This window comes from Nelumbo nucifera, chromosome 4 (assembly GCF_055504915.1).
Source record: "Nelumbo nucifera cultivar China Antique chromosome 4, China Antique-T2T, whole genome shotgun sequence".
Lineage (NCBI taxonomy): Eukaryota > Viridiplantae > Streptophyta > Magnoliopsida > Proteales > Nelumbonaceae > Nelumbo > Nelumbo nucifera.
In genome coordinates, this window is record NC_142652.1 from 96947027 (window position 1) to 96972729 (window position 25703).

At 39.9% G+C, this 25703-nt stretch overlaps 1 protein-coding gene across 2 annotated transcripts in view; it reads left to right on the forward strand.

Annotated features, from left to right (window-relative positions):
• Positions 1 to 5006: 5006 nt before the first annotated feature.
• MTR4 (RNA helicase, ATP-dependent, SK12/DOB1 protein) overlaps positions 5007 to 25703 on the forward strand; it is a 50575-nt gene continuing 29878 nt past the window's right edge. For both annotated transcript variants that reach the window (XM_010277657.3, XM_010277658.3), the window contains exons 1-4: positions 5007 to 5571; positions 9158 to 9358; positions 9440 to 9658; positions 9839 to 10177. In XM_010277657.3, the coding sequence (XP_010275959.1) occupies positions 5311 to 5571; positions 9158 to 9358; positions 9440 to 9658; positions 9839 to 10177 (1020 nt within the window). In that variant the 5' untranslated portion in view covers positions 5007 to 5310. The remainder of the gene's footprint in view (positions 5572 to 9157; positions 9359 to 9439; positions 9659 to 9838; positions 10178 to 25703) is intronic.

Here is a 25703-nt window from a genome sequence, read left to right on the forward strand (position 1 = left end):
ACCATTGAAATACCAAAATGTCCCTAAACAGATAAGAGATTATATGTTCATGCCATATCATAGTATCATACATGGTTCAAGAGATTACATATAAAAAAAAAGTCTCTAAACAAATGGTGGGGAGCTTTTTAGTACATGAATGATGTGGCCAATATGAGCCATGCATCAACAAAATAGAGGACCCTTTGGATTGACCATTTATTTAATCCTTTAATCAAAATCAACCCCAATACCACTTGCTATTTGTATTTTCTCATAATTAATAATTTTCTCATGAGTCAAAGTTTTAATATTTGAATATTGTTTGATTTATTCAAATGAAAAAATAGCAATAAAACAACAGGTTATGGTTTAAAATTTTCCCATAAATTGTTAAATAACAAGAGGATGTCACATGAAATATTTCCTTTAAGTCTTTGGCATGAATCCTGCTCTATCATCTTGTTTTGTCAAATGCTATATCCGTTGTTAAACATTGAGCTCTTAAATTGTTTCTAACTACTTCGACCAAGTTATTTTTTTGGCCTTAAATTGTTTCTAAATTATAAGATTAATTGACCTGCCTCAATGATATATTATCATATAATATAGGGTTGAAAGATAAATACGTAATCTCATGCTCTATCTTGGACACCGAATATAAGAACTTGGACTGCAAAGCGGCATGAGTTGGTCATTAAATGGTGAAGATATGGTACTATGGAGCAGTTGAACCAGCTTCAAGCTTTCAAAAGTTATAGGGGCCCAACTAACGCGTGAAATACTCCGCCTGTTTGGATGAATTGGAGAAAGGAAATTGAAGAACACTCAAAATAAAGTTATAGAACCCCTATTGGCTGTTGAGGTTGAGAGGTTGATGGGATAATTGAAGACTAAAGGGAGATTGTCGAGTTTGGGACTTGGGACTTTGGGAGGGAGGAGAGGCAAACTCATAGGGTTTCATAGTTCACAACGAATGTGAAAATTGAATGAGGAGAAAAAGGGTATTGGGCGGTCCTTCATACCGGGTATGTTGGAAAGTGTGCTTGGAAGAGAGATTAAGGTCTTATCACAGGTTGTATTAGTTTAGCACATTTATGTATAGTGACAAATGGAGTGTCTGACAGATCTAACTACCCTTATTTGGGTCACCCTTGTTGGTGAGGTGCTAAGTTGGTTGATCATTAAGGTTGGTCTACACAACAAAATTAACGGTTAGAGGATTGGTAGGTATTGGGTTGTTGTTTCTCGTTTGCAAATTGCAAATTATATAACTATAGTGAACTCACCCTAAGGAATTTAAAAACCCTAAATGATCATTTCCAATGGATCTCAAGGTTGAAATTCAATTGGGAAAAGAGTTGTGTACCGAGAGTTTTCATGGGAGAGGAATGCCTTGTTTAGTTTGTGAGACTACTATCTTGTGATGTGAAAAGTAGGACCCTAGAGTACCTTGTTTATATTAATTATGGAAATAATCAATATATAGCTTTTTCTTAAAAAGGGACATTGATTTACTTAATTTGCAAATGAATCCCTCAAAATTTAATCATAACATCTCATTACACATTAATTGTTTGTGTCATCCCTAAACACACATGTTAGGTGTAATGGCTAGTTAAATCCCAATAAATACTATTTTAAAATTTAAAGAATTCACTGTATTAAAAAAAAAAAACTTAAACAACTCAACAAATCACACATATATGAAAGGACAATCATCCAAAAAGTTATCCTACCTTAATCAAACATACACCCTAGCACTCTTGCTTGTTGACATGATATTTCTATCAATAAGCAAGGGGCTAATGTTAAGAGAAAACATCGTGAGATCATTAGACTCCTTTCAAAAATAACATAAACAACATTGCAAGATCACCAAACCCATTTTCAAAAATCATAAAATGACTAACGTTGTTGACAATAAGTCATGCTTATTGATGAATACTCCTATCAATAAACTGGAGGGCTAAATGTAAGTATGTGTAGATCACCATCATATATATTGTGATAAGGACCATGATAACACAAAGGCAACCACAATAGCAGAACCAATGATGAACACTATATCAATTGCTAGAGGCATCGCAAGTCGCAATCACAAAACCCTGTAATTTCCCAAAATCATACAAGAACTACAATGACACATGTAGTGTCACCAGTAAATGAGAATCATGGTTACCAACAATGTCTAGAGTAGCCTGACAGTAGAGTACGCCATGTAGGTAACCGTGATGGCACTTTATTCACAATTGGTCGTGTGGTCATCAAAAGAAACTCATCCATGTGGTCGTGTGGTCATTACAAGTAAGCTAAAAGGGTTGTAGCTATAAATTTTCCCACGTTAAAAGCTTATGGATATGTGGTGAAACCTAGTGAACTTAACCATTATGTATTCAATGAATTATAACTACCTTTCAAGACAATAAAGTTTCTTCCTATCATTTCTCGTATCCCTTTATAGCCTAATCTACTCATCTATAAAAGGGAGAGGCTTGAAAGCCTCCAAACGGGATCATCTCAAAAGTACTAAGAGATCTCTTGCCTACTAAGCCTTCTGCCTTCTTATTTCCATTACCATCATCCTTACTTGTCCTAGACTAACACCCTTTTCCTTCTCTCACCCCTCCGGTCATCCTTTGCCTTTTAAGGAGACCTTACTATGTGTTGCCTTACCTCCCTAACTTCACACTTTGTTCTTTTTGGATAATATGTTGAAATGGGTCTTCAATTTCCTACATATCTTAGGTTAGTTTGAGGTAGTCTCATGTTAGAAGGTAAATGTGGCAAATAATGAGATGTGTGGTAATATGAGAAGTGGGAAATATATCAAATTTGATAGAAGTTATTGTCTATCAAGCGGGAAAATTTCCAACTAACTATTTAGGTTTACCCCTAGGCGCCAAACATAATATAAAAAGCATTTGAAACCTAACTATATAGGCCATTAGCAATGTATAGGGGTGTTCACGGTTCGGTTAACCGAACCATGGCCCCTTTTTGTAAACCGAAAAGGTAGTACCGGTTTTTTCATTTTGCCAAACTAAAACCGAACCGGTACCACCGGTTAACCGGTTCGCCGGTTTCGGTTTTTGACCGGTTTGGTTCTTCGGTTTTTTGGTTTTTTATATTTATAGTATATATTATATAAATATATGTATATTATTATATTATAAATAATAAATGATATATAATATATTATAAATATTTTAAAAAGATATAACATATTTATAAATAGATCATTATAAATATAATATAAGTATATATTTTATATATAATGAATATATATTTATATAAAATACATAGAAAATATGTGACATATATTAAAAATATTTATAAAATATACATATAAATATATATACTGGTCGGTTCGGTTAACCGTCGGCTTTTTATAGGTTAACTGAAAACCAAACCGGTCCTTCGGTTTTTCAAAAATTCCGAACCAAAACTGAACCGACCAGTTCGGTTAACCGCATTTTGCGGTTTGGTTTTCTCGATTCGGTTCGATTTTTCGATTTTTCGATTTTTCATGGACACCCTTAGCAATGTATCTTAGAGGAGTAAATTAACTCTAACAAAAAGTGTCTTTTCAAGACCAACGGTTTAAAATGTGTCTCTTTTTTCAATCCCAATGGAGGTGACTAAAAACTAGGTGAAGGCAATAAGGGATTTCTTGTATAAATGTTGGAAAGATGAAGATAAATGTCATATGGTGAGATGGGAGTATATATGCAAATTGAATAATTTTCCTTTGGTAGTCTTCCAACATCAAGGAGCCTTTCTATAATGAAGACAAATAATTGGCAAATCCTTGTGAAAAATGAGTGTGTAACAAATAATAAAAAGCTAGGAGGGAAAGATATAAATTGACACATCCTTGAAACATCAAGAATTAAGAACTAATTGATAACGAGTGTAATGCTTTCGACTATAGGTAGACATATGGTTGTTGAGTATGAAGGGGACTTTGTAAAATCTTAAAGAAGTTCGTAAGATAGCATAAAATACCTTCTTGGCAATGGGACTATAATAAATTTCTCATTGGACTTTTTCTATGGTAATTTGACATCATAAGAAAGTTTTCCAGAGTTATTTGACTTGCAACTTTGTTGCAGCAGTCCCAAAGCTGGGGCAGGTTTTGCTTGCCCCATACCCAACCCCTAACTCAAATGTTCCATCCCTGTCTAGTTGTCCTTGCCCCAAACCCCAATGGGGCTAGAAATCCTATCCCCATCCCGTCCCTGCAAGGAACGGGGATCCCCAAATTTGCCCCGTCCCGCCTCAATCATTCCTACTTGCATATTACAAATTTATTATTATTTTTCGTTTTTTTTTTGAAAACTACATAGAACTATTTTATTTTATGTAATATAATATAGTATAATATAATATAACATATATTAACAACTAGACTAGTTTGAAAAAAGTAGAAATGCAAATATATATAGCACAAATGTATATAAAATAATTTTGCACTCTACATATTTGTATTTGTACTCCCTCCATAAATTTTGACCAATCAAAACCCACCCATGAATTTGATAAATAACACTATGTTCCCTACCACGTTTATGATTATGGTTTTATTGGTGAGTTGTTTTTTGGATATCATATCTTTTTCATATCATAGTGAAACCCATATATATTATATAATATAATTGGGGCAGGGTCAATGTTGGGTTCCATTCTTGATCCCTTGAATTTTGGGTTTTTCAGAACCCCTTGAACCCCGACGAGTGGTAAAAAATCCCGCCCTGACTAGGGTAGGGCTATATGGTGACACAAGGACACGTCAAATTGCCGTCTCCAAATTACTCTCATACAGTCATTTACACCAGAACAAATAAATTTTGCACCGTAAATTATAAAAGCTCAGCTTAGAAGGAGTATAAATATAAATATGTACGGTACATATCCATATAAAATAATATAAAATACATAGTTTTGCACTCTATAAATCTGTATTTGTACTCCTTTCAAATGAGATTGGCCCGTTCAAACACTAACCACCTTTACAGCCTTGCATCGGGGGAGATATTCCCGATGCAAGATTATGATGGTTGTTCCAACGGGCCTTGCAGTGACTGAAGCCGATCTCTTTTTGACCTCCGGTTCGAAAGGTCCGATTCTGACAAACATTTGATCTCTATCTCGCTGGATTTATGCATACTTGCATAGACCATGGCGGTTATCCTAAGCAGACCAAAACCCTAATAAAATAGAAAAAGGATCCCTCTCTCAAATACGACACAAATCCAGTGTTTTCGTGGTTCTTGAAATTTAATTGCTTGTAAGTAATCTCTCCGTTTTGAATCCTTGTTCTGAGCGTCAATGGGGCCTTTGAAGAGGAAATCATTCGACAGTCCCTCAGAAGAGTCTGGCCAACCGCAGAAACAGCAGAGAGAGAACGATTTGGTTCGTCTAGATGAGACGGTAGCCTGTGTTCATGACGTTTCCTACCCCGAAGGTTACGTTCATTCGTCAAAATCTTCAACTCGAGAACATTCGAAGCCTGCGAAGGAATTTCCTTTCAAGCTTGACCCTTTTCAGTCGGAGGCAATCAAATGCCTTGATAATGGTGAATCCGTTATGGTGAGCTGCAATTCTTCCCGCTATGAAGTAGCATTATTCTAATATTACTTGACAGACCCACATTCCTCGTTTCCTGTTTCGAGTGTCTTTTCTCATGAAATTTGTTCTGCTCGTCGTCTGTTTATCATACTTTAAATTTTTAAATGATATGGAAGCTATCTTGATAGAAATTGAGTGCTACAGTTGAACTGTAACTTGGAAATTCCTGAGATACACCTAGAGCCAATATGAGCTCTATAGGTATGACCCAGAACCGCGAGAGAGAAAAGTTGTTACAACTCAGATACAGCTAATCTTTTACGACTTGTAACCACTCTAACTAATTCTATTTATACTGTTGCTATGACAATAAATCTGGGAACCGGCTGTGAATGGAGCTGCAGTCTTCCCATGTAGATCTTCTGGAGCTGTATGTGACCATTGAATCAATACATGTGTGACTGGAGCATTATGTCGTTTGATCAGTCGGTGTTGTAGTACTGCTACTGGCTGCACTCGAAATTGACAGTCAGTCCCTGGTAGTGTGGGATGGGGACTTGCGTTGGTCCTAACCTTTCTTTTGAGCTGGGAAGCATGAAAGACAGGATGCACCATGGAAGTAGGTGGCAGATTCAACTCATAAGCAAACTGCACCAATCTTCTGGAGAACCTGAAAGGGTCCGTAGTATTTGGCCATGAGCTTTAGGTGCCATAATGCCACCGAACTCTCTGTAAGGTTGCAACCTAAGGTAGATCCAATCGCCTACCTGAAAGGTCCTCTCAGTGTGGTCCTTGTCTGCTAATTGCTTCATTCTATTTTGTGCCACGGAGAGATTATCTTTGGTGAGCTGTATCATCTGCTGCCTCTGGAACCAAAGGTCCTCCATAGCCGCTACTGTAGACTTCAATTGATGTCCAATAGACAATTAGGGTGGAACATAACCATAGAGGGCCTGAAATGGCGTCATTTTTAAGGCGGTGTGGTAGTTGGTATTGTACCACCATTCAGCCAAGGACAGCCATTTACACCACTGCTTAGGTCTTTGGCATGTTATGCATCTAAGATGGGTTTCCAAGCACCTGTTGAGTCTCTCAGTCTGCCCATCTATCTAAAGATGATAGGCTGAATTGAAATGGAACAGAGTCCCTAATAGTTTAAAGAGCTCCCTCCAAAATCCACTAACAAAGAATTTGTCCCTATCCGTGACAATGCTTTGGGGTAACCCATGAAGCTTGTGGATGTGTTCTAGGAATAAGACTATAAGAGACCAATGGACTCAGTAGTAAAGGGGTGTGCCAAAGGAATAAAGTGCACATACTTGGTAAATCTATCAATGATGACCATGATGGTGTCTTTGCCTTCTAACTTAGCAAGTCCCTTGAAAAAGTCCATGCAAATGTGGCTCCATGACTGGTTGGGTATGGGTAGTGGCTGAAGCAGCCCAGGATAAGGGACAATCTCTTCTTTGTTTTGCTGACATACATCACTCTTAGTCACAAACTTCTGAACATCTGCTTTTAGGCAGGACAATAGAAGAGAGACTTAATTCTATTGTAGCATGCCTGAATTCCTGAATGCCCCCCTACAACTCAAGTGTGTAGGCTACTAAGAATTTTTGCCTTTAAGGTGTTGTTAGAGCCCATGTAAATTCTGCCTTGGTACCGCAAAATGCCTTGGTGATACTGATAATGGGGTTCAACATCTTTATTGACGTAAAGGGCTGCAATGAGTTGCCTTGCTTTAGCATCTTTTTCATAACTTTTGATGATTTCTTCCATCCATAATGGCTGAACACTGGACACAACATTACAACAACCTTGATCTTCAGTAAGCTTAGAAAGAGCATCGTCTGCTCTATTCTCCACCCCTTTCTTATATTCAATTCTGTAGTTGAATCCCAACGATTTAGCAAGCCACTTTTGTTGTAGAGTAGTAGACCATTTCTTTTCTAACAAGTACTTTGAACTTTGATGGTTAGTATAGTAAATTATTGTCTCAATAGGTAAGACCTCCATTTGGTGACTGTGAAAACTACTGCCATAAGTTCTTTCTCATAGATAGAGAGGCTCAAATTCCTCGTGCTCAATGCCTTGCTGAGATATGCCAATGGCTTTCCATTTTGCATAAGGACAAGCAATGTCTGAGTACCCAATTGAGCCACCCATCAGTTGGTAGAAGTAGGGCTGTTCACGGGTCGGTTCAGTTTGGTTACACAATATTTTAGCAACCGAACCAAACATCTCAAATTGGCTAATAAGCCAACCGAAACTGACCCAAAAATAACACAAACCGGTTAAAAATAATGCTGTCAGATGCTCGGTTTGGTCGGTTTTAACCGAACCGAGATTTCCATTGATGGATTGTTTTTTCTTTTTGCAGTTTATAGGTTGTAGCTTGGGGTTTCGTATGAAATGACATGAAAATTGAAAATAAAAAAGAAAAATCGTTACGACTTGTACAGCTTTTATGGCACTTGTTTTGATAACAAATAATTATTTGAATATTTTAATCAAATATCAAAATACAAATTTAATGAAAAAGTGATAAGGAGTTAAACAATGAATATGAATTGTACACGTTTGCGGTTTGCCTAAAAATAGGCCTAGAGGGTAGGGGCTAGGATTGCAGACCTACAAAACTTGGTAAGTCATGTCCTTGTCTTGTGATGTCTTAGAAAAAGTAGTTTACATTACATATCACATGTGAGAGAGAATTGACTTTTTTAACCATTATAACACATTATGTATCTCACTGTCTACAACCATTTATGTATCCCACTTTATACAACTGTTCAGATCGGTTTTACTTGGTTTGTAAATTACTAAATTCAAAAACTGCAACACAAACCGATCGGTCGGCTTATTTATGTCTATAAACCAAGGCTGATTGAAAATTTAACAAAGCCGACCAACTTAGATCAAGTTGGGTTGGTTTAATCGGTTTGGCCCAATTCATGAACAGCCCTAGGTAGAAGCAGGATAACTTCATCAAAATTGAAGGAAAAAGAACATCTATTCCATTGGTCCAAGAGGGGATTCAATTCTTGACCAATTAACCTGGATTTTTAAGCTGATTGGTTGCAAGAAGCTTGCATCATCTATGCTATTTTTATCTCATGTGCCATACTGCTGAATATATTCTACAAGTTATACACCATAATAGTCCTTTTTTAACAATGTTGTTACATTTTGATATGGCTCTTAGTTTCTAGTTTTCCTTCTGTTATGTACTTGATTGGGTTCCGCACTTCACCACTCAGACTTGCTACTGTTTTGTATTTTTAATTCTATGAATTTTATTTTGTTTAGAATTTTCTTTTCATTTTTGAATGGATTTATGGTTTGTAAATAGAGAAAAAGAAAAACATGGATGTATGATTAGTAAATAAAGAAAAAGAAAAACATGGATATATGATTTGTAAATAGAGAAATGAGTTTCCTGAATACAAGACATGCTGCTTTAGATCGACTTTGGATAGCCCTATGCTTGTATGATTAATTTGTAAACAGAGAACAAAGAAAACAAAGAAGTTTGTGTCCCTACATATAACACCATGATAGATACCTCCCTAGGTGTACTTAAAGTTTTCCTATGGTCTTCTTATAGGTATCTGCCCATACATCAGCTGGAAAAACGGTAGTAGCTCTGTATGCTATTGCAATGTCCTTACGAGACAACCAGCGGGTCATCTACACTTCACCAATCAAAGCATTGAGCAACCAAAAATTTAGAGAATTTAAAGAAGAGTTTTCAGATGTTGGTTTGATGACTGGAGACATAACCATTGAGCCAAATGCTTCATGTTTGGTATGTTGAATGACTCATTTTGTGCTTCTTTGTGTTTTCTTTGTGAGACTGAAAGTAGGATCCAAGAACTGATGTTTTCAGGTCATGACCACGGAAATTTGGCGTAGTATGCAATATAAAGGATCAGAGATTATGCGGGAGGTGGCCTGGGTTATTTTTGATGAGGTACATTACATGCGTGACAGGGAAAGAGGTGTAGTTTGGGAAGAGAGTATTGTCATGGCTCCAAAGAACTCATGTTTTGTATTCCTGTCGGCAACAGTTCCTAATGCTAAGGAGTTTGCTGATTGGGTAGCAAAGGTGATTTCCTCTTGCTCACATTTTACATACTACCATTAAGCACCAGCATACGGTAATGCTCCTATTTAAAAATATCATTTTTCAGTGGTATGCATTGTTTGAAGGACCATGCTTGATATAGTGCTGTATTAATCTTGTTCCCATTGACTAAAAAATATTAATATTGTCCCAAAAATGCAGGTACACCGACAACCATGCCATATTGTTTATACAGATTATCGGCCTACACCACTTCAGCATTATATTTTCCCTTCTGGAGGCGATGGCCTATACTTGGTGGTGGATGAAAAGGGTAAATTTCGTGAGGACAGTTTCCAGAAAGCCCTAAATGCTCTTCTTCCTGCTGGAGAAGGAAACAAGAAAAGAGAGAATGGGAAGTGGCAGAAGGGGTTAATGGTGGGTAAAGCAGGAGAAGAGAGTGACATTTTCAAGATGGTGAAAATGATAATTCAGCGTCAGTATGATCCTGTTATACTTTTCAGCTTTAGCAAAAGGGATTGTGAGCTTTTGGCAATGCAGGTAAATTTTCATTTCTTGAAAAAATGGCTTTCTAGTGAATGTGTGCCCCTATCATTATAAGCTTTACAAGTCATATGGTTTATGGTTTTAACTCTAACTTTAATTTATTGTTTTTGATCAGTAAAAGATTTTGTTAATAATTCATAAGTTTAGTACAGTCATTAAAGCAATTTCCACCCAAATTACATCATATTACAACTTTGCCCAAAATAAAAGAGGCCTGTCAACTCCCTGTTTTGCTAACACATGTGATTCTTGGCAGTCCTTACCCAGCTGAAAGTAGAATTGGACCTATTTGCTGGAGTATCAATTTCCCTGAAGGCATGTCTGTATTTCCAAGGGTCCGAGTTGATTTTCTTGGTCCAAGTGATGACTAGTTGTGAATCTCCTTCAATTTCAAATTCCCTTATTTCAAGGTATCACAAATCTCATTCCTTGTAATAGAGCCAATATTTCAGCCTGAACCAAGTCTCCAAAGCTAATTGGTCCCAAATACAAGGCTACTACCTCTCCTTGGTTGTTTTTGAATACACCCCTTATGTCTGCTCTTCTTGGACTGCCCAATGAGCTACCATCAAAGTTCAATTTCAGTTTGTTAAAAACTGGAGGTCTCCATTCCACTCATACAGTTTCTATGTGTCTATCTGTTTGTGCCACTTCAGTCCAAGCCCTTATTATATCATTGGTTGAGAATTTTCGGAAGAGGTTTAAAGTATTTAGCCAATGTGTTGTCCTAACTGTTATGGCTTCAATCAGTTCCTCCTTAGATTTACTCATCTCATTGAAGATCCTTTGATTTCATCCTTTCCGAATGGCCCACACCACCACTGCTCTTACTGCCTTCCTCATAATTCTTTATCTCTTTTTCTGTTGCCTCAAGAAGTTGGAGTTGAGCAAATCTACCACATCTTGCGAGGGAACCTATTTTCCACCAAAAAGAGAGCAAAAGTATTCCCAAATACTGAAAGGATGAGAGATCCATCGTATGGACGCTCAAATCTTGCGGAATTAGGGGGCGAATTTCAAAAATTTTTCTCTCCCTTCAACTGGGAATCACATTCCCTATTTAGAAAATCACATTTTCAAGGATCAATCTTGAACCATAAATTGAACCAGATCTGAACAAAAGCAGTAGGAGAGGATTATACCTGATACGGAGAAATAGTATCTCCCAACGAAGGTGTTCACGCCCAAGGAAGATGGTGTAGTGTAGGATGGAGCAGAATCAGCAGTGTTCTTCTCCAAGAACCTGTTCCTTCGCAAGAAATAGCAGGATGGCACGTGAGCACAGCTTCCTATCAGTCCCTTCACAAGGAACTGATATCAAGATCGAATCTTGATTTCTCCCACTGAAGAGGAGGTCGAACTGGCAGGTGAGGCGGCGGTAGGAAAGAGGCGGCAAGAGAGTATTTTGGCAGGTATGCTGAATTCTCTCTTTTGTGATTTCAGCTCTAAAGACTTGCAGTGATCTGATGATCTTGTGATAATCTAAAGGCTGCCGCCCCTTCCTTCTTTTGTAACCTTAAAGGATCAGCTCCTAATCCCATTAGGTGTTGCTGATCCAAATCTTATTTGGATCAGACATCCCTTTAGGTGTTGCTGATCCAAATCTTATTTGGATCAGACATCCCTTTAGGTGATAAGGATAAACCCTTATCTTATCTGTAGATTAGATAAGCCTTCTCCTAATCTCATTAGGAGGTTTCCAGATCTAAACCACATTTAGATCTGGACTCTCTGAGTGGATAGGGTTAAGACCCTATCCTATCTGCTAATCCATCTCAGAATTCACCCCATATTTAACTAATTAAAACAGCCCAGTTCGAAATGGGCTTTAGGCCCATTAAGGTCATGTGCTCACTTATCCTTCCTAACTGCTGCCCAGTTGGGCTTCCTTGTATGGTGTGGGACCCAAGCATTGATCTACACATCAGCCACATGGGTTCAGCCCAGCTTTTGTTACAAGGCCTGGCCGAATACACTGTTATGGACAGTGCACCTCTGAAACCCATCATCAGGTATTACCCATCATATGGGCTCTATGGGCCCAACACTTACACTAAGTGGTCCCTGGGCCAAGCCACTTTGTAACACCTAGGGACTGTGGGCAGATGCAAGATTAGCCCATCAGGTATTACCCTCTATGGTCTTACACTCAACCTCTCAGCCCATAATGATCAAACACTGCCCGACAAGAGAGGACCTCTCCCTCGGCTGCAAGGAACAATGTTGCACTCTCTGTTTATATGGATCTCGGGAATTAAAACCTTCTTGCAAACATTTTGGAAACCGTAATATATATACTTTTATATCTCATATAAAATATATTTTGCAAAACAAATCTCAACGATTGAAATCGGCTGCCGACAGTCTTGGTTTCCATTAGTGAAAGTGCATCCTCGATCATTACCTTTGTCCGACAAAGGGGCTGATCCTGTCACTATGATCACCCACTCAGATGAATTCTCAGACTGCCCCAACATACCCAGGTTTTGACCCCCGCTAAGGATCTTACTGATTGGTACATCAAAGACTGCCCAATCCAACACCTAGTGTAGTATAATAATCGAGTCTAGGGGTCGTGTGTAATTTTCCAGTTTTGCCCATTAATCTCCAAGGTCCAGGGCAATACTGGAAATCTGGTCCGGTTCAAAGATCAATTAATCCTACACTGCATGTGCCTTGGGTCTCACCCTGGCGGCTGAGATAGGCCACCCCAACCGACTTGGTGGCACATTAGTGTCAGCCTTATCAGGATAGGTCTCCCCAGACCGACCCACTGGTTGTGAACATTCTAAACTAACACGAGTCTCATTAAGTGTGCAGTTTAAGGGTATTACACAGAAACATACCAGAGGAACATGAATCAAATATGTACTTTTATTCATTTACAATAAACTCATAATGTACATCGTTCTGATTGAAGATAAGGGCATACAAAAACTGTCTAACAAATACAAGATACAAAGGAACATGATATTAATAAATGGGAAAGAGTCTCACCACTATTCTTGAAAAGAAACACATGTGAGGAGATAGATACTTATTTTGCCTTCTTTTCTATAGCAAGTCACATGTATTGATCTTTCCAAGAAATACTTCCCAGCACAAAGCTTGTACTTTAGGAGTTATAGATTTAGACCAGATTTTTCTTACCAGGAAGTTCACTCCACAGGCTCAGATAGAACTAGGAGGTTAAAAAAAGAAGCACAAGTGAATAGGCCATCAGGCAAGGGGACCCAAACTCTACCATCTGAAATATTTTGATCCAAAAAACATTTTCAAGTTTTGTGAGTAGAACAAGGGAGTCACACAGAGAACACATAGGAAAAATATGTTAGGTTTGCTTCACACTAGCGACCAAGTGGGAGAAGTGGAGAAGAAAAGTTTTCTGTTGGAAGAAACTGGTGGAAATTTCATTCCCAAAATAAGGGAGGATAAGAGTTCCATGGTGATTTTGTAGGCGACAAAATAAAAGATTTTAGGAGCCAAACTAAAGTGTATCCCATGCTCCCTGGAACTGTTCACCGGTGGATGTTGGCAGTGGTTGTGGCTGGTGTTGACAGTTGAAGCGGTGCTGGGGGAAGAAGGTAGGAAGAGAAGGAGATGCTGGTGGGAAGTGTGGCTTGAGCAAGACGAAGAGGTGAGGGAGGTTCAGGAAACCTGCCTTCAAAGGAAGATTTTGAGTAAGTTTGAATCCCATCATGTAGAAGTAAGTAAAAGGGGAGCCTCCTACGTGGAAGCTTTAAAAAGAGGCAAAGGTGAGGCCTCACATGGCCTCTTACGTCACGTCTAAAGAGGTTTTTTTCCCCCCTTTTCCTGATGGGAGACCGCAGGAAGGTCTGTCACTTGACTATGAGCAGAGGGGTCGAAGACAAGCTCTCTATATTGGATTAAACATCAAATCCCTCATCAGGACAAACCTAATCCCAGATATTCTAGAGACAAAGAATATCGATAGGAAGAAGAGGATGATGGGGAATGGGTTAATCGTGAGGAAGAGTGATGCTTGGCACCCAAAAGATTTCAGGCCTATCAGTTTAGTGTCTAGCATTTAAAGATTATTGCTAAATTGCTGTCATTAAGGATAAAAAAGGTGCTTCCCTCATTGATCTCATAGGCTTAAGGGGCCTTTATTCAGGATAGACAGATTGTTGACCAAATTTTAATTGCGAATGAATGCGTGGAGGCTTAAAAAAAGATAAAGGAAAAGGGTGTTTCTATCAAATTGACCTGGAGAAATCCTATGATCTTGTTGGTTCCTAATTAACGTTTTAAGAAACTATGGCTTTGAAGGGTTGTGGTGCAAGTGGATTAGAGGGTGTTTGCAAACTAGTCACTTCTCGGTCATTGTTAATGGGTTAGTGGTTGATTTCTTTGAGGGGATCCGAGGACTTAGACAAGGTGATTCTCTTTCACCTTTTCTGTTCATCTTGGTGGCTGAGGTTTTTTAGTAAGCTGATCTCAAGAAGCAATTGTTTGAAACTCTTCAGAGGTTGTACAGTAGGAAGAGAGAGTATTGGCGACTCACTTTCAATTTGTAGATGATATCTTGATCTTTTGCTATGGGGAGAATGGAGAAGGAATTGCAAACCTAAAGTTGGTGGTTAACCTTTTTGAGGCGTACGCCTGGAGGCGCTCTCAAAACGCCTTGAGGCGTATGCCTCTTGCGCTTTTTTCATGAGGCATGCTAGAGGCGTACGCCTCATGCACCTCTTGTGTTCTGAACTACGCCTCATGCCTCTAGGTAGTGGAACGCTCACGTCATGCCTCTGTGTTTTAAAACATTGATTGTGGAAGCCCAATTGTATCGCAAGCCTTAGCCCCTGTAGTAGACCTACCAGTTCTGCTATCAATGCATCACCATGCTCCAAGGGTCCTAAATACAAGGTCACCACTCTACCTTCTATATCTCTAAAAACACCCCCTGTTGTCAATCATGCTTCCATCAAACTTTAGTTTTTTGAAGTTGGGAGCAAGGGGCTTCCACTCCATCACTACACTTGCCTTGTCTTGAGCCCATGGTGTCACCTCTTTCCAGGTTCTCAAAATATCATTCAGTGAAAAGACTGAAGTCATCCAATATTTTCGCCTATTTTGCAGCTTTTAGTTTACTAAATCAAAGATTTATGCTTGAGACCTACTCTTGTCATTGAAAATTCTTCTGAAATAAACTGTGAACTATGAAGATGGCTGGTAGTTGGGGTGACAATGGTTGCCGGCATCAGCGGCCGTCGGCGATAAGGCACGTTAGATCAGAAGGAAAGGAGCTTAGGCGTTGGAGTCATTGGGGGAATCAGTTTGAGAGGGAGGAGACTTCAACCAAAAGAGTGGAAGGCGACAAGGAAAGAAGGGAGTTGATGAATGGGGTGTGGAGATGAAGTACGTTGAAGGTAGCATCGCCCTAGAGTGGCCGTTGGGAGGAGAAGCTGTTCTAAGGGTAAACTTGAAATCCTTCCTAGTGGTTGATAAGTGCAGAAGAGAGAGTGCGCTTCTTGTTGTTGTGTTGGTTGGGACTTTCGACTGGGAGGGCTTCCATTTTAGCGACTCGTAGAGTTGGATAAATAAGGTTAGGGATTGCCCTTCAGAGATTGGGGTGCAACGCCTAGACAAGAAGAGATGAATCTTCATCTTTCCAAAAGGGAAGATGCTCAAAAAGTCTTGGATACTGGAGATAGGTGTTTTAAAGGGGCCCTTTTGCATCTTGAGCCTTGGTTGGAATCCTTTGGAGTTTGGCGGGGAAGTGGAGACTTACCAGGGTTCATTTGGGTTCAATTCTACGTACTGCCTCTCCACCTATGGTGCACTGAGCTTGCTAAGAAGTTAAGACTTAAGAGATTTGTGTGGAGGCTTTTTGGAAATTGATGACATAGAGTTTCTTCGAGAGTCCTTTGAATATGTTCGAATTAAGGTGCGATGGTTGCGTTTACCTCCTCAGATGACGAACATTGTGGTGGGTGAGGTTATGTATGGCGTCACTATATGGTCAGAGCTGAAACTAGAGAAGATGAAAGTGTTGGAGGATTTCCAAGAGGTGGTGGAAATCGAATCGGAGCTGGTTTAGAAGGTTCTGGCAGGATGCTCCATTGAGATAGAAGTCATGGCAAGGTGGGAAGACTAGAAAAGGAAACACAGGGAAGGGGTTGGAGGAGAAGCCGCTTGGTGGGGCTCTGCCACTGTGGACAAGGGAGGAGAATGTAGGTTGGTTGAAAGGAGCAGAGGAAGGAGACGTAATCATGACCGTTGAAAGCCTAGTAGATTGGATGGCCAGGAGGGCGTTTCGAAATCTTGTTCGGTTGAGGTGAAGTCACAAGATTTTCAAATTTCAAATAGGTGGGGTGCTTTAGGCTAAGACGCGGAGTTCATTGAAAGGATCTCGGAGGTGGTTGTTAACCATTTCAAGACTCATGGAGTTGAAGTGAACTTCGACCAAGGGGCTTGGGCCCATTGGAAGGAGGTGGGCCATTTTTCTAATTTGCTTGCCAAAGGGGCTAGGTCTGATTTGCTTTAAGGGTCTAGTTATCTTGTGTCGATTGGGTTTAAAGCCGACCGACCATCAAGGCAAGGGCAAGTCACCAGCTCAGGTTGAAGACTTGCTCTCTTCTTCTTCGAGGGACTACGATAGATATGAAGAAGTTGGAGAGGGGTTGAGCCGCTTTTCTTTGATGAGTGAAGGAGAGATGGAAGAAGTGCTCAGAGGCGCTTGTAGCGGTGGGAATCATCGGATTGAAGCTAGCCCGTTGTGTTTGGAAGTGGGAGATCAGAGAACTCTAGAGTTAAGGATTGGTCGGCGGACTGGAGGAAAGGTTTGGTCGAATGTTTCTAGCAATGGTGGGGCGGGAGAGGAAATAGGGTCATTAGTTGTCAATCTAGAGGAGGCACTCATTGGAGGAGTTTTAGCAAGTCCAAGGGAATCCAAGCAGTTAGGCAGATAACAAGGACTAGTAGTGAATCTAGTAGTAGTAACAACTGATAAAGATGGGTTGCCAATAGCTCCACCGGAACCTTTAGCGGTGAAGAAAGGAAATCAAAGCAGCTGTTGAGGCTTGCTTGGGGCCTAAACGAAAATGCGGGGAGTGCAAGTTGGAGTAATAAAACTTCTTGCAGGTGGTTTGAATGGAGAATCTAAAAATAATTTCGTGGAACATCCGGGGCTTGGGCTTAGGCAAAAGAAGAATGGTAGTAGGCGGCTTTTTGAGAGACAAGAAGACTGACTTTCTAATTTTGCAGGAGACTAAGCTTCATAAGATGAAGCACGACGTGATTCATCTTATGGTCTAGTTTTTAATCTTTTCTCTTTAGACTTACTTCAGAGAAAGAGACCCAACTATTGTCTACTTCCTAATAGATGTGCTCTTTGTAAAGCTGATGGGGAATCTGGCTACCACCTCATGGTCTCTTGTAAGGCTGCTAAAACTGTTTGGGAGTGGGTTTTCTCCCGTTTTGGGTGTTCTTGGTATCCTCCGGAGACTGTCCATGGTTTGCTTTCTCCTTCTTTTTTCAATTGGCCTAGGAAGCGAGGGAAGACTATGTGGAGGTGTATTAGGGCAGCGATATGCTGGTCATTGTGGGAAGAAAGAAACTCACGCATTTTTTCCGACAAGGAAAGAACATTGGAAGAATTGTTAGATCGAATCCTTTTAAGGGTTGTTCACTGGCTAAAATCTTTGGAGTTGTTTTCAGATTTTCCTGTGGATGACTTGCTAAGAAACTGGAAAGAGATTGCTTCCAATGCTAGATGCAAGAGGACTCTTTGTCCGTTTTGGTCCCCTCCCCCCTTGGGCTTTATAGAGCTGAATTTTGATGGCAGCAGTGTAAGGAATCCAGGGCCCTCTGGGATTGGAGGAGTCTTCAGGAATGAGGAAGGGATTGTTATTGCTTTATTCTCTGGCCCTATTGGAGAAGGTGACTCTCTTAGGGCTGAGATCCTTGCAGCGCTTGAAGGAATTCGAAGAGCAAAGGAATTAAATATCAGCCGTTTGATCCTAGAAGGTGATTCGAAGGTGGTGGTTAGTTGGTTGAAGACAAAGGACAGTGGTTTGTGGAACTTTAACAATGAAAAAAAACAGTTATTATGGCTGGGTAGGGACATTGAGATTCAGTACAGCTGGGTGAAGAGGAGTGCCAACTCATTTGCGGATGGGTTGGCCAAGCAAGGAGTGAATAGGGAGTCTGTTTTTTGGGATAGTTTTTAATCTTTTCTCTTTGCACTCCCTTTGTTTTCTGTTTTTAGGGAGCTAAGATATTTTATCTCCCCTTTTGTATCCATATTCTCTCTTTTCTTTTAATTTAATGAAGCTGGTGTTATTGATAAAAAAAAAAAAAAGCACGACGTGATTCTTAGTGTATGGGGTCTGATCCTTGTGACTGGCTAGCTGTGCCAGCCGAAAATACAGCAGGAGGAATTGTTTTAATCTGGAACAGTCGAGCTTTTAAGTTGGTGGACAAGGAGTGTATGGGTTGATTGTTTCTTCGCTAAAAGAAGCTTTTCGGGAAGAGTTGAATGAAGTAAAGAGGAAGTGGGATGGTTCTTGGGCTATTGGTGGGGATTTCAGTGCACTCTCGAGGCAAGAGCACATGAAGGGGTGCAGGGGCACAAACAAGGGGACGCGGATGTTTGTAGACTTCATTCGAAGATGGGAACTGTTTGATCTACCGCTAGGTGGAGCTTGGTACACTTGGACCAACAACCAGGAGATCCCCTCTTTGGTTAGGCTAGATAGGTTCATTATCTCTACAGACTGGGAAGACCTCTTTCCCAATACTTCTCAGGAAGCCTTACCGAGAGTTTTGTCTGAGCACGTCCCATTGCAGCTGTTGACTAGTGGCCCTAGGAATAAGGTTCAGCCCTTCTGGCTGGAACATTGTTGGATGGACTCAGAGAATTTCTAAGCAAATGTAAAAAAGGAGAGCTGATTGCTTGAGAGCGGAGATGGATCTCTAGGGGAGTCAAAGAGAGTGGAGAGGCTCAAGGCTAGGACGGAATATGATTCTTTAACTTATCAGGAGGAAGTGAAGTGGGGGCAGAGATCCAAGGCTCTATGGTTGATATCAGGGGACAATAACTCTGCTTTTTTTTCACAAGTTTGCAAATGCAAGAAGGAAGAATGACATCAAGAGGCTGCAAGTAGGGGATGCTGTTGTGGATCAGGAGAACGCGATTGAGGAAGTCATTGTCAATTTCTATGAGCAGCTTTACAGTGAATCGTGTAACGCTAGACCAACTTTGGATGGTTTCCATTTTGAGACGCTGTCCGAACACCAAGTGGCTGAGCTGGAAAAACCTTTTACTAAGGGGGTGAAGAGAGCTTTAGATGAAATGGAGGGGGGCAAAGTGCCAGGTCCTGACGGCTTCACTATCCTCTTCTATAAGAAGGTCTGGGATGTCCTAAAACCTGATCTAATGCGGTTTCTGGAGGAGTTCCATCATTCTGCAGCCTTAGAGCAGAGCTTGAATGCTTCCTTCATATCCCTAATTCTGAAGAAGAGTGGTGCAGTGGAGATGAAGGGCTTTCGTCCCATTAGTCTAATTGGAATCGTTTACAAAAGCCTGGCTAAAATGCTAGCCTTCCAGTTAAGGAGCGTCATAGGCTCTCTCGTATCCATCTATCAAGGGGCTTTTGTTTATAACATACACATTCAGGACGAGGTGTTAATTGTGAATGATTTTATTTATTCTAGAAGGAGAAACGGCAGAAAAGGTTTGGTGTGTAAAATTGACTTAGAAAAGGCCTACAACCATGTCAATTGGGCTTTTTTGGATTATAATGGTTAGAATGCATTTTGGTAGCAAATGGAGAGATTGGATGAAGGTGTATGTGACAACCCCCAGGTTCTCTATACTAATAAATGGTGCTGCTCATGGGAACTTCAAGAGTTACAGAGGATTTAGGCAAGGCGACCCTTTGTCTCTGCTGCTCTTTCTTGTTGTAATGGAAGGCTTAAGCAGGCTGACTGCTAGGTCTGCTGAGGCAGGGTGTGTTGATGGTCTCAAGGTCAGTAACAATGGTACAGAAATCCCTATTTTGCAGTTTGCTGACGATACATTTTTCTTTTGTGATGCCTCATCAGACCAGCTAACCAATCTGAAACTCTTGCTGTTCTCGTTTGAGGTGGTGTCTGGCTTAAAAGTGAATCTGTCCAAGAGTGAGTTAATGGCAGTAGGGGAAGTCGAGAATGCAGCTGATTCGGCAAGCCTATTGGGCTGCAAAGTGGGTCGGTCGCTTCTCCCATAAGTATTTGGGTCTGTCCCTCGGGGCCAAGTGCTTTTCAAAAGCCTTGTGGATTTCAGTTTTAGAGAAAGTTGATTTAAAGCTAGGCTCCTGGAAGGCTAGGTATCTGTCTAAGGGTGGACAGAGAAACTGGTTTTCACCTATTGGAAACTTGCCAGTTTGCTAAGTCCATTTGGGTGTGGGCATTATCCCTCTTTGGGGGTAGATGGAACCCTCCATCAAATTTGCAAAGCCTTTTTTCCCCTTCCTTCTTCAGGTGCCAATTGAAAAGGGGAAGGACCATGTGGAGATGCTTGAGGGCTGCAGTATGTTGGGCTTTGTGGGAGGAAAGCAATTCCAGGATCTTCTCTGACGTAGAGAGAGACAGTGAAGAATTGAGAGAACTGATCCATATAAGGGTAGTACAGTGGTTGAAATCTTCAGAGATGTTTACAGACTTCACAGTGGATGATTTATTGAGGAAGTGGGGTGAGATTGCTAATTGCACCCAGCCCAAAACAGTAATGAGTGCGTCTTGGACCCCCCCCACCGGCCAGTTTTTTAAAACTAAACTTTGACAGGAGTAGTCGGGGGAATCCTGGACAATCGGGGATTGGAGGTGTGTTTAGGGATGAGAATGGGCTTGTTTCATCCATGTTTTCAGGCCCAATTGGAGTGGGTGATTCTCTCAGGGCTGAGATTTTTGCAGTTCTGGAAGGAGTCCAAAGAGCTAAGGAGATGAATATAAGAAAGCTCATCATTGAAGGGGACTCGGAGGTAGTGGTAGGGTGGCTGAATAAAGAAAATAGCAGGTTATGGATGTACAGTAATGAGAGGAGGAAATTTAGATGGCTGGTTCAAGAGATGGAAATCAAGATCAACTGGGTGAAAATATCAGCTAACTCTTTTGCTGATGGGTTAGCTAAGCAAGGAGTTGAGAGGGAGTTAATGTTTTGGGCACAAGTGTAATTTTTTCCTTTTTTCTGTTCTTGGGAGCTCAAGCTCCAGTTGGAAGATAAGAAGGTTTATCTTCATCCTTGTAATATTTTTGTGATTAATTAATGAAATGTGGTTATTGATCAAAAACAAAAGGTAACACTATTTAAAAGCGTACTAGCCAGTCTTCCGGCTTATTACATGTCCATTCTTCCAATTCCTTCTGAGGTGGCTGACCATATAGAAAGGAGAATGAGAGACTTTCTGTGGAGTGGATGGAAGGACTCATCCAAGTATCACTTGGTGATCTGGGATCAGGTCTGCAAATGTGTGTCGCTTGGAGGTTTGGGGTTAAGGAAGGTCAAGCTGTTCAACAAAGCTCTTTTGGGTAGGTGGCTCTGGAGGTTTGCTATGGAGCCAAATAATCTGTGGAGGAAAATCATAGCTGAGAAGTTTGGTTTGAGTAGCAACGGATGGGATACAGATCTATCACTCTCTACCTACAGCTGCAGTTTGTGGAAAGGCATATCTAAAGTTTCAAGTAGTTTTAATGAGGGGCTGCTATCCAAAGTAGGGGATGGAAGGAAGGTGAGGTTTTGGTTGGACTCTTGGTGTGGTGATTTTACTTTAAAATGGTTCCCTTTTTATATAGCATGGCAGAAAACAAATTGGCTTGGGTGGCAGATTGCTATGAAGTGAATGGTAGCTCGATCTTTTGGAGGCCTTCTTTTAGAAGGGGTTTCAATGATGGAGATTAATCAAATCTCTGATTTGCTAGCTCTACTGCAGGTTCAGCCTCTCGAGGTGCAGAATCAGGATTCAAGACTTTGGAAGTGGACCCCCACAGGGGTCTTCTCAATCAAGTCCTTTTACAAAGGCTATCCAGGGTTCAGCAGCTCCCTCCTAGGTGAAATTCTTTGCATGAGTGGCAGTGTTAGAGAAATATTTGACTAAGGATATGCTATTGAGGAAGGGGTACCCTATCCACTTTTGAAGGGCTCTTAACTTGCATTGGTGCTGCCCTTTCTCAGTCAAGGACCTTTTGCTAGAGTGGGGTATTCTGGGCTTGTCAAGGAAAGGGAGAGTATGCTGGTTAGCAGTTCCTTTAGCTGTTTTGCGAGCCATCTGGTCAGAAAGAAACTTGGGGATTTTTGAGCAAAAAGCTTCACCAGGTTTTGTGGTGTTAAGGAGCTGGTTGTCAATACATTATGTATTTAGAAATGATACTTTGTCTTCTTCCGTTTTGAATATAGACTTTTTTTTTTGTTTTTTTGGGGGGGGGTGTAAATCATAGTTGTCAAGGTGTCGACTAGCCACCTCGTCCAAATGCCATGACTTTAGCAGCTAGGTGCTTTCCTAGGTGACAAAAATGACAAGGCGGGCGCTTTTTATGATATCATCTATATTGTTGTATCTTATTAATGTACATGTTAAAAGATTTTATTATATACTACATATATCAATTATACTTTGTTTTAATGTTTTACTATTGAAATTTAAAAGATCAAAGGGTTTTGAGGAGAGAAAAAGAAAGAAAGAAAGAAAGAAAGAAAGAAAGAAAAAAAGAAAGAGGAAAGAAAGAAAAATATTATAAAGAGGTTCTTTTTTTCTACTCTCTCTCTCTCTAATTAAATAAACAGAAACTCCATCCTTGTTTTTCCTATTTTACTTTCCATCTTGAATATTGATCATATAAATTTAATAACCATCTTTAGCTGCTAATTGATATGAAATTGCTTTGTTAAATAATTATTATAGTAGTATTATTTTTGAAAATAATGAAATTAATATATGTGATGATTTGCCACATTTACAGGAAATTTAATGTTCTTACTAAAGGGAATTGCTATTTTTTCTATTAAAATACATGCTGAATGATATATAAAACTAGGGAACTATCAAAAGTTAGCATTTTATATTATAAACTTTTTATTGCCTAGGTGACTATGCGCCCCGGTGTTGCCTAGATGCCTTGAAAACTATGCTTATAAGTACATACTCTCATGTACAACCTCTTATATTCGATGAAATTTTGCTTTACTTATTTTGCGTTAAAAAATTTTTTATTGATAAAAAAAATTTTTGCTTTACTTATTTTAAAAAAAAAAGTCCATTTCTTTCTTGCCAAATAGTCCAAATCATGGCTGTTCTCATTGCTTTCTAAAGTAATATTCCTCTTTTTGTTGGTTGACTCAAGAAGTTAGGATCAGAAAGGCCTGCCATGTCCTGAGGAGTCCACCTGCACCCAAATAGAAAAAGAAGCTACTCCCAAATACAATACACAAAGGAACAAGAAATGAAAATATGGGAAATTGTTTCACCACTATTCAAGCAAAGAGAATACATGTGAGGGGGGATAAGCATTTATTTGGCTTTTTTTTTTTGTAGCACATCGCAAGTGTTTATCTTTTCAAGAAAGATCTCTCAACAGAGGGCTTGAATTTTAAGAGGGATAGGCTTGCTCCAAATTTCTTTCACTAGGGAGTTCACCGTCCAAGATAGTAGGTTGTGTTGAGATATTGAAAAAGGAAGCACAAATGAAAGATCTAATTGGGAGATATTGACCACACCCTGTTGTCCTCCAAATTTAGATCCAAATAAATTGACTCAAGTCTAGCCATCAAAAGCATGAGAGATTCACATGCTGAAACCCTAAGCCCTCTTCTAAAGCCAAAGTCCTAACTTAAACTTGATTTAGAGAAAGCCACAAATTTTGAGATAGATTCAAGATTGTAAATGGAGATTGCATAGAGCAAGGGATATTGGACGTTGAGAGGATTGTCCCCCAACCAAATATCCTCCCAAAACAGGTCTTTTTGTCTGTTTCACACATCATATTGAATGAGATTGAGAAGGGATATTACCTCATAGATTGCTTACCAAGGAGAAGTTGAAGTTGCATTAGAAGCTACCTTTGCATCCCAACCATAGTTTGATTGCCCATGCATGCTTTTAATAACCTTATGCTAGAGGCTTTCACTTTCAAGTGGAAACCTCCACAACCACTTCCCTAAGAGAGCTATATTCTTTTGAACCAAATTACCTTACCCAATTCCCCCTTCTCCTTTGGCCTACTAACCTGTTCCCAATTAACCGAGCGATCCTTCTTCTCAACCTCTGATTCCCATAGAGGTGTAAATCGGGCCGTGTCGAGGCAGGGGCCTAAGCGGGTCGGGCTGGTCCGTGGGCCAAGCCTTGGGCTAGACAAAAAATTGAAAAAATCTTAAAATTTTATTTTATATGAAATTTGATGTATACAATTGTTTATATATCTAATAATAAAATGAAATTAAAAAAATTACAATACAATTCTAATAAAATAGTATAATAACATCGAAAATAAAAATTTATATATATATATTAATATATTATATATTATAAAAATTATATTATCCCGTTCCGGCCCGTGGGCCTGAAAACACAAGCCCGACATGGCCCATACCTTCGTGATGTGCCTGGCACGGGCCACGTGCTATAGTGATGGGCCGCAGTTGGCATAGTCCAATTTACAACTCTAGGTTCCCATATAAAGTCCCTCATGATCTTCTCTAACTGCCCAAGAATCTTAATAGGGACATGGAAGGTAGAGAGGACATAAACCGGGAGATTTTTCAGAGTAGCCTTGATCAGGGTTATCCTTCCTCATAGTGAGATATAATTCCTTTTCCAAGAAGCCAACATTTTAGTAAATCTCTCCATTATTGGTTTCCAAAAGCCCTTAGTCCTTGGATTCCCGCCCAGTGGAAGGCCTAACTACTCTATGGGCCAATTTTTAACTTCACAATCTAGCTCCTCAGGTAACCCACAGATTACCTCTTCCTGCACATAAACACCTGCAATACAACTCTTTCCTCAATTTACCCTTAAGATTAGAGCTATCCTCGAAAACTCTTATTTTTTTATTAGTTTTAAAACTAATAAAACCGGAAGCAGATATCTGAAGCCAATCTAAGAAAGGAACTTGGAAAGAAATCGCTCCTTTCCCTCAAACGGATCGGGAGGGAGGTGTGCCACCCGAAGTCGAACCACACACGCTCATCTCTTACTGTACGCCTCTGTCTGAACCGAGTGCTAAAGTGCTTTTAGATTACTAAGAAAGGTTATCTCTCCTCTATTGTGTAATTTTCCTCTAATATAATCAAATTCTGTTACCGATCAAAAAAAAAAGGCACCGAAATGGCTTTTGAATGTTGGAAGAATTGAACCTACATATTCCATCCTTGGAGTGATTATCTTTGCAGTGTGAGAAACATGTATCATTGCTAGTGGACCTGAATTCCCAAATGCAGGAGCGTATGCAAGTAATCCAAGAATCTTGCTGGCATCCCTGTTCAGAGAAACAATGCTTGGAAGCACTGCCCTGTAAAAGTTGAACTGGT